Genomic DNA, 9,021 nt, shown 5'->3' with positions numbered 1-9,021 from the left:
TGGATAAGCAGCCTCCCAAGGGCCAAGTGAAACAGAAGGGAATGAAAACCAAAGCCCTGCAGAGGAACTCACACCTTTGCCTAAGTGGTGGTGCTTGGCATCTCCATGGCCAAGTTACCCAACAAGAAAAAAATGAAGGAAGCTTTCAAGGGGCTTGGGCTGCTCACATCATCCTGTGTTCACACTCACCACTGGGCAGAACTACCATCCCCAGCCAGGACAGAAAACCAATAACATAGGTGGGGGGAGGAGGAAGTATATGGCCAAGCACATGCCACCTCTTCACAGGGCTGCCAGAAATGCAGGACTGCACTCACTCCCCACAGGCCCTGTAACCTTCCTGCTGTGGCTCATGTTCCTGGCCCTTAAAATGGCTCTTTGGCTTTATAGTAAGGACAGCATGCCTTGGGGAAGGGAGTCAAAAAGAGCAATCATGCTAGACCCTAAGAGTCAGTTATGTGATTCTAAGATATTGCGATAAAATGTCCTTTCCCACAGGGGTGTTATCAGGACCATGGGTCCCAACTTCTACATCCCTCTCTCCTCAATGCTCTCTGGGCTGACTGCTTAGCCAGCCTGGCAAAGCCAAAGCTGGTCAGTGTTTTTATTGCTGCTTCTATCCCCTTCCTCAGATTGATTCTGCAGGGAAGAGGGGATTGGGGTCAGAAAAAGACAGCATGGGTCAGGGAAGAATACAAATCTGAACAAAAGTACAAAGTGCTTTAAAGAAATAGATCCCAAAGGCATTGAGAAGGACCCAGGATTCTGCCTTACCCAGGGTCTTGGCACCCTGGAGGGGTAGCAGAAATACCAAGTTCCCTTATTAGACCTGTCACTTCATATCCTATATTATTTTTAAAAAACCAAACTCATCAAGCCTGTGCTTAAACACAGGAAAAAAAGGAGCCCCACCTTCTAAGAAATGGCCTCCATAGCACCAGCAGCCACCTTCTCCACAGAATGAACCCATTCTCCACGGGCATCAGCTGAGGCCTAAAAGTAGCCCTTCAGCAAAGGGCCCAGGGGAATGCTCTTAAGAGGTGGACAGGTCAGTCCACTCACCCCAGGGACAGAAGTGGCTCTGTCAGACAGGGAGGGAGATGCTGAGCAAAGGGGCCATCTTGAAGTGCTCAGGCAGCAGAGCAAAGGAATGTGGCCCCTCGTCTGCTCAGGCCCTCTGACCTCCCAGGCAGGGCCTGTCATGCCTCTGGGTGCTGGAGCAGAGACCCAGCCAGCAGCAGTGTGGGGTGGCCAATGGGGCAGGATTCCTCTGGAGGGGAGACAAGGTGTCCTGTGCCCTGCCTTCCTGAAGGTCTTGTCAGTCGCGATGGGCAGACTGGTGGCCGAGCTGCCGGTCATCGTAAGTGCTATAGCGCTTGACATGGATGCGGCGGACACGGTCCCGCAGTTCAAAGGACTCCTCGTCTTCACTGGGGGAAGCCTGGCTGCGGCTACGACTTGTGGCCTCCAACAAGGAGTTGTCAGGGACTCGGGGGGTCTCGTAGAGTAGGACGTTGAGCGTCTCCTCATAGATTCGGGCCTCTGGGAATTCCACCTGAGGTGAGGGGGGACAAGAGGACTGACCGAACAAGTTTTCATCCCGGAAAAGGACCCTGGCCCTGTGCTGGCTCCACAAGGCATCCTGAACTCTGTCACGAGACAGACGGCTTGCTTTCTCGTGAGCGTGGGCAAGTTTCCCTCTGAAAGTGTGAGATGTACTCTATGCACAGAAGGATGCAGACGAGCACCCTCTCCAGCCCCTTCTGGATGAGTATGTGTAGAGGTTAGGGCCTTGGCTTTGTGGTTAGGCCTAGATACAAATACAGTTCCAGTATTTAATGGCCATGGGCCCTTGAGCTTAACCTTGCTGTGCTTCAGTCCCCACATGTGTAAAATCATGGTTAATATCTATTTCAGAGAGTTGTTGTGAACATTAATTGAAAGATAAAAGGGACGGCATTCAAGACACCTGAATCCTAGCCTAACTCGCTGTGTCATCTTGACTTTCTGTTCCCTCATCTGTTAAATGAGGAGAATGGCTCTAGGCATGCCTGTCTCACAGGTGTGGTGTGAGGAGTCAAAAAGTTCATCAAAGAAAAAGCACTTAAGGTGACAGGTGCTGCTGCCACCTCCACAGCGTAACCAGCCCCCCACAGAAACTGGCCCCTGAATCCCAACTCCACTGATTTGTGCACCCCCCAGAATGACAGGAGGAAGCAGGGTCACCTCCTGTAAGCTGTCCTTCCCTAACCCTCAGACTGCCCAGCTGTAGGCTCTTCAGTGGTCTGGGGGCCAAGAGGGTGCTCCACGAGCTTGGCTGCTTTGAGCCCTTCATACACACATGACTCCCCCAGATGAGCTGCCCTTCTACTCCAGTAAAACCCTGCTGTCTCTGGAAAACACACACTCGTGGGCGGCAGCTACTCTGCGGGGAGGATACTGGCTGCTTACAGCCTGGGAGAGCAGGCTTAGCTGAGTTTATGTTAACTATCACCTAACAAATCCTTCACAGGTGCCTGGCACCATGCTGTTACTGTAGAAGCTAAACTGATTGACCAGGAACACCCAACTAGCAGGGGCCAGAGAAGAAATCTGAACAGCTATTTCCATTATATTGCACTGCTTCTCTTAAGAATTGTTTCATTTTCATCATAGCTCTTCAATCTGCACTCTCATTCCTTTGTTTGAAAATGAGGAAACTGAGGCCCAAATGGTTTAAATGGCTTATCCAAAGTCTGAACACTGGTAAATAGAGGGACCCGAATTCAAACCTGAATTGGGCCAACTCCAAAGACCTGGTCCTTCCTACTGCACCAGCTGGCCGTTCCCTTCCCAACAGCCCTTACCTCTCACCTGATCGGAACGAACAGTTCCTGTGCCATTCCCTGAGCCCCTTGTACTGGCTTTTATCCTTGCACAGCACAATCATGAGTTTGGGAAAAACAGAGCAAAATGGATGCCCCTTTTGCTCCCTGTGGAGAAGGCTCAGTTGGGGCTGCACTGGTGTGTGTCCTGCCCTGACCTATGCAGAGGGAAGGAAGCCCCCCATACCTTGGTCTGCTTCTTCTCCGTGGCATACACAATGGAGGTGCAGCACACCTCCGCCAGCTTACGACCCTGGCCATAGAAGGACCAGCAGCAGATCTCATCGCCAATGACGTCCTTGATGAAGAGCACACGGCCATTAAAGCGCAGGGAGAGCTTGTCAAACAGCTCGATGTTTTTCAGTAGGTGGTCATCGGAGTTGCTGAAAAACCCATGAGGGCCAGTAAGCTTGGGAATGAGGTTCCAGCACATAGAAGGTACTAGCTCGGTTCTCCCCACCCTTCCCCTGTCATGCTGAAGTAAGGAAAAATCAAGATGCCAGAGTGGACAGTAAGACAAAGGGTCACGGGGCACCATCCAGGTTTGGGGGCCTGCGAGGAAAAGGAGCTGGGTTGGTTTTAAATTAAAGCAGAGAGAACTAAGGGCCCCGAAGGAAGGAGGCTCGCTGCTGTCTCAGCAGGATTCTTTCCCTTGCTGTAGGGATGACACTAGCAATGTGTTTGTCCATAGAGACTCTGAGCCTGCAGCCTCCTGCACAGACCTAATTGTGGGCTGTTGAGAAGACACTGGGGGCAAGGGGGAAACTGGCCCAGTGCAAAGGCTGGCTTAGGAGTCCCAGCTCTTTGGCTTCCCAGCATCCCTCTTCTACCTTGTAAGATAATGCTAGGAAAACACCTGGCACACTGCCCAACGTGACACATGTTAAAAGGGTGTTACATGTTTGGTCTTGTCTATATCTCATCCAGGGCCCTGCACCAAGTTCCAAATACCTCTGCCCTGATTTCCCTTCTACTCTGTGTTCTTCCCTCCTAAGACCCAGACTCATGCCAACTATGCCAGGCTTGCAGGTGGCTTCCCTTGGGTCTGCTGCCCAACTTCAACTCTGGCTGCTTGGCCCTTTTAGCTGCTTCTGCAGCCCTTCCCCAGCACCCCTCACCCTGCCCCACCAAGTCCTACCCTACCTGGTGTAGGAATACTTGTTGTTGCTTCTATTGTACAGCAGCTTCACCACGGGCTGTGAGGGAGGAGAGTGTGAGGGCTGGGCCCAGGCCCTGGCATCCCCTGCCCATAGCCCTCAGAGGTCCCTCAGAGATCCCAGTACCTTGGTAGAAGATTCAATGAGCCTCTCCTCCTCCTTCAGGGATGTGATAATGGGGATGTTACACACAGGCTGGTAGGAGTCCTTCTTGTCCTAGGTGACACACACAGCTAAGAATCTTTTTTGAGATCTCCTGTTTGCAGGCTTAGCCAGGCTTTCCCCAGGAGCTCTCAGAGCCCCTCTGCCATGGCCATCCCCTGCTTGTTGAGGTGGCATCCGTCAGAGATCAGGAGGCCCCTGGTAATAGAAACTGCCAGCTGGCAAGCAGACTGCCATTTCCAGATATCTAGACTATAAACTAGAAGCAGGGCCCATGCATAGTGCCTGAGTTTGTCACCTTACAAACTGACTTGGCCTGCACAATACCTGGTGTATCTACCTAGGTTTGGACTCATCAACCATACCCGCCACACAGCCTTTCAGGAACTGGACCCTTATGTCCCTGAAGGAGGGGGCCAACTCCAAAACCTCATCAACTGGCCCCAACTCTGCCTCCGTACCTGCAGGGCAGTCTGGCACATATTCACCAGCCCCTGAATGAGGTAATATTTCGCTTCAGCCATCAGTTCCTTGATTTCTTGCCGGTTTTGAGGGAGGATGATAGTGTCGTCACGGAGGTAATTCAAAATGGTGCCAAAGTGCTTTCCACATCGGTCTATGAGGATCCAGCCTAGGGATTCAGATGGGCCCCAGAGGTTACTCTTTGCCTCCAGGTACCTCAGAAGCAGGCAGCAGCAAAGGCCACCTGACAAGTCTAGTGATAGGTGGCAAAGAGCACATGAGCATAGAGCCCACAGCACAGGATAACAGAAGTGGGAAGAAAATCTCTAGCTCCTTGGTCCATGGCTGCTCTTCAGCCCTCTTCCTTGAAACCAAGAATTGGCACATATCATGGGAAAGACAGGCCCTCGAGGCTCGGTGGAGGCCTACAGAGGTCTAAGCTCAGGAGTACTCAGGCCCATGTCTTGACAACACAGAGATCACAAGGCCCTGCTGGCTTTCTGTCCACTGCCTAGCCACAATGGTGATGCTTCTTATGAGAATCTAGTCCCTTGTGAATAAAAAGTATGGATTGCCTCCCTGGAAAATGCATAAACACACAACATACTATGTACAGTTTCAAAGAATTCTGAAGCTCTACTAAGGACTCCAGGTGGAGTCCTGTTCTAGGTAACCTGGAAAAGTGAACTCTACCAGGCTTAAGCCCTGCCCCGAAGCCACTTCCCCAGGAACAACTCCTTCCCTCACCACCCTGCCCAACAAACCCTGATACCTCACCTTCTTTGTCGGTCAGCACCTCCATGCGCCCGCTGAACATGGCCTTGAGCATGGTGTCATGCCTGGTTAGTGCCCGCACAGTGGTATAGTACAGGGAACCACCCACATTGAGCTGGACGTATTTGTTGCCCAGGCTTCCTCCCTTGAAGCCGCTTAGCTTGGGCTTGGCCCCTGAGGCTGGGCACAGACAGGTATCCCCTGACATCTCCCGCTGCAGGTAGATCACCACACGGCAGGAGGTTGGCTTGGAAGGCTCCGCCGTGGTGGAAGGGTCACAAGAGAGTGGCCAGTGGAGGCCAGAGCCTCATATTCTCAGCGCTGTGAACAGGATATGGGAGAGAAGACAGGAGTCAGCGGCAGAGAGCCCTTAGGAGGGGTCAGGAGAAACACTGACCATCAAGTCAATCTCTCCTAGATAAGCCCAAGATTCTCTGGCATAGGCTAAGGCCCTAGGCAATGGTAAGAAAGATGCTCCTGCTTTTCTTTATGGTACCAGGAGACTATGCTCCCAGAGCCAAGAGCTGGTCACCTCACCAGACTCAGCTCTGGGTGGCAAGTAAGACAAGTAAACCCTTGGAGCCAATCAGAAGAACAGAGTGAGGAGAGCAGACGTCCTCACCCTGGGGATCCAACAGTCGGATTCCAGCTATTTCCTTCTCAAGGTTCCCAGGATCCAAGACTTCCAGCCAAATCTACTGGGAGTCCAGCCAGCCAAGGAGTTTCCCAGGAGCCCAAAGGACATGATGCACTTCCTTTCTAAAGATTCCAGGCTCAGGAGCAGCCTGCACCATGCTTACTTTGAATATCACCCGGAATCTGGCTTTGGGAAAGCAAGTAAAAGCAGCTTAAGTAGAGCATGGAATAAGCCAGGCTGGAAGGAGTGATCGGTGTTCCTGACAAAAGTGACCTAGCTTCAGCCAGTTTCCAGACCTACCCCTTTCTTGGCACCAGCCCTGTTCCAAGTTCCTGAAATTGTCACCATTTTTCAGTATAGAACAACTACAGGATGACTATTTTTGTTTCCTTTCCTGAGATGGGGCCCAGCCCAATCTCTTCCTCTTTTCCTTCCCAACAAGAATGGAGAGAATGGGCTGGAAAAGACCAGATGATAAATCTAAAAACAATTAAGTGGTTTAGGAGTTCATGGGAGGGAGGAGCAAGGAAAGCAAAGGAGGGCAAAGCCAGGTCATCTCTTATGATTTAGATCCTATATTATATGTTTTGGTTTTCTAAAGAATCACTAAAATTCATTCATGGTAGCAAAAAATAACAGCAAACATTCATTGCATGTTTACTATGTTCCGGGTACTATTCTAGACATTTAATATTTATTAGCTCATCTACTTCATTCAGTAATAAAACGACAGTAAGTGCCTACTATGTTAAACAGTAGGGATAGAGAGATTAGATACTGTCCTTGCCTTCAAGGAGTTCAAAGAAGCATCACAATGTTAACAAGAATAAAAATAGTTTAAGAGTTGGCATTTACTGTGCCCCTGCTATGTGCCAGGCATTGGGGATACAGAAGATAACAAAGCACAACCTCATGGAGTCTACATCCTAGTTGGCGGACACGAACAACGACAAATAAGCAGGTAATTCCAAAAGTGAGAAACGCAATAAAAATAATAAAACAGCAATAAGAAAGTGACAAGAGGCACTGATCTAGATAGGGGGCCAGGGAAAGCCTCTTTGGGAAGGTGACATTCCAGCTGAGGTCTGAAAGAGTAAGGAAAGGTAAGTGTCAAGTCCCTCAGTCAGATGCACATTTTAGCAACAGAAATAAGTCCAAGATGGCTGGTGCATAGAAAGAAGGGGGAAGGTGGCCTGATGTAAAGTCAGGGAAGGCAGGAACGATCATATTAAAGAGTTTGAATTTTATACCAATTGCAGCGGGAATCAGTTGGAGAGTTTCAGGTAGGGGAATGATATGATTTGAGTTCTTAACATTTTAAAAAGATCACTCTGACTGCTGTGCAGAATGGACTGTAAAAGAGCAAGTGGGAAGACCAGAAGAAGCAGTAGTCTAGGCAAGAGATGGTGAAGGCCTGGACTACAGAGATGATAATGGGAAAGAAAAAAAGTGGAATTACATCATTTAGTCATCAAAACATGCAGAAATTTACAGGTGCTATCATTTCTTGTGAGTGCAACCTAAAAGCAGTGCGCTGGTTTTCCTAAGTTTACCGCTCCATTCTCCAAACAGTGCTTGGCACAATGCCACACACAATTTAAAGTATTTAATATATGTCGGTTTGTTATACTGAAATTGTCCCTGAAAAGATTTAGGTAGGTCCCTGGGAAGAATGTCCAAGGAAGGACCAGAACAAGTGCAGTGCGAAGTACTGAATTCCTTTGACGGCTTGTTCAGGAGAATCTCATTTGCCTCAAGGATGGAAAGAACCCTCACAAGAATACTGCCCAATCAATAAATAACACTAGAATAAGATCACTTTGCCTTCCCCAGCCCACCCCAAAGCAATAAATCCATCCTTTAACAGGTTTTAACAAGTTCCTATGTATTTTATATCTAGCCTTTGTCCCCCTAGGATCACAGAAAGCACACATACATATTCTGCCAAAGCAAAGAAACTCAAAGGCTAGGCGGTTGCCAACAGAGGAAGACAAATCCAGAGCTAATCTAGTCCTTTCCTCCAAAGCAATTACTATGATGACGTTAGCTCAGATTCTTCCCAGATCAATGGGTTCCAGGAATTCTCTGGCAGGTGACGCCCGAGAAAGTAATTCCAGTGAGAATGAAGTTTCCACTGGTGGCCTCAGTGCTTTTCCTTCCGGACTTGGTGTGTGGGTATTTGGGGATGCCAGAAGCTAGGGGCGTATCCGTGTCTCACTCAGCGAAGCTCAGGGGAACCCCAGTAGAATAAAGCGCAAACAACCACGGCTGTGGAAGGCGCTGGGGTCCTAAAGGAAGACCCAGAAATCCGTCACACACGGGGAATGCGGAGTGGGGAGAGAGCCTATCTTGTTTAGAGAGTGCTAGTCTAGCAGAAATCCTAGGTATAAAAATCTTAGGCTTCATCCAAAGAGTCTGGAGAAATTTAGGGCGGACCTAACCTCTCGGTGGCCAGTGTAGAGTCTTCCCCAGCCCCTACTTCTTGCCACCGAGAAACCGAGACAGGTTAGACACACACACACCCACTCACCCACCCACCCACCCAGTGGGGAAATTTGAGCTCTCCATCTCTCCTACTCCGTCCCACGTCTTTCCCCCAGGTCCAGGCGGGGCTCTTTGCTCCAGCTCGGGGCCCATCCATCCCTTTCCTTAAGGCATCGGCAGACCCGGTTCTCACCGTCGCCGGGGCGCCTCTCCTCTCTGCTGGCTTGCAAGCCGAAACCGTGCGCCCCTAGGATGAGGCCGCCTGCCCGCCAGTAATCCCGGGCTGTGAGCTCACATCCTCCCACCGTGGGCTCCGCGTCAAGTTGCCGCCCAGCGGGTCCGGCCCAAGAGCCTGAGACTTTAAGGCCGGACATACCCATCACCCAATCAGGGGAGAGGGAAGAACCCCTGAGAGTATTCCGCGGTAAACACATAGCTACTTCCGGCACCCTTTTCGGTGCAAAGGCCTCTGGATCTTGTA

At 50.3% G+C, this 9,021-nt stretch overlaps 1 protein-coding gene across 1 annotated transcript; it reads right to left on the bottom strand.

Annotated features, from left to right (window-relative positions):
- Positions 1-611: 611 nt before the first annotated feature.
- TNFAIP1 (TNF alpha induced protein 1) lies at positions 612-8,914 on the bottom strand. The gene is made up of 7 exons (XM_006924995.3): positions 8,734-8,914; positions 5,423-5,740; positions 4,645-4,814; positions 4,148-4,237; positions 4,008-4,060; positions 3,052-3,247; positions 612-1,555 (listed from the first exon to the last, which is right to left on the bottom strand). The coding sequence occupies exons 2-7, from the start codon at positions 5,625-5,627 to the stop codon at positions 1,319-1,321; spliced, it is 951 nt and encodes a 316-aa protein (XP_006925057.1). The 5' UTR covers positions 5,628-5,740; positions 8,734-8,914; the 3' UTR covers positions 612-1,318.
- Between the last annotated feature and the right edge of the window lie 107 nt (positions 8,915-9,021).

Source organism: Pteropus alecto, unplaced genomic scaffold, assembly GCF_000325575.1.
Source record: "Pteropus alecto unplaced genomic scaffold, ASM32557v1 scaffold98, whole genome shotgun sequence".
Taxonomy (NCBI): Eukaryota; Metazoa; Chordata; class Mammalia; order Chiroptera; family Pteropodidae; genus Pteropus; species Pteropus alecto.
The sequence above is the reverse complement of the archived record's forward strand: the minus strand, read 5'-3'. Positions and strand labels throughout refer to the sequence as shown.

What these genes read in the sequence shown, in the direction of transcription:
- TNFAIP1 (XM_006924995.3), bottom strand. Translation starts at nt 5,627, where the DNA reads ATGTCAGGGGATACCTGTCTGTGCCCAGCCTCAGGGGCCAAGCCCAAG. An exon ending in GGTGCTGACCGACAAAGAAG is followed by an intron (nt 4,815 to 5,422) that starts GTGAGGTATCAG and finishes CTGAATCCCTAG; the next exon opens with GCTGGATCCTCATAGACCGA. An exon ending in CGGAGAAGAAGCAGACCAAG is followed by an intron (nt 1,556 to 3,051) that starts GTATGGGGGGCT and finishes CCCTCACCTCAG; the next exon opens with GTGGAATTCCCAGAGGCCCG.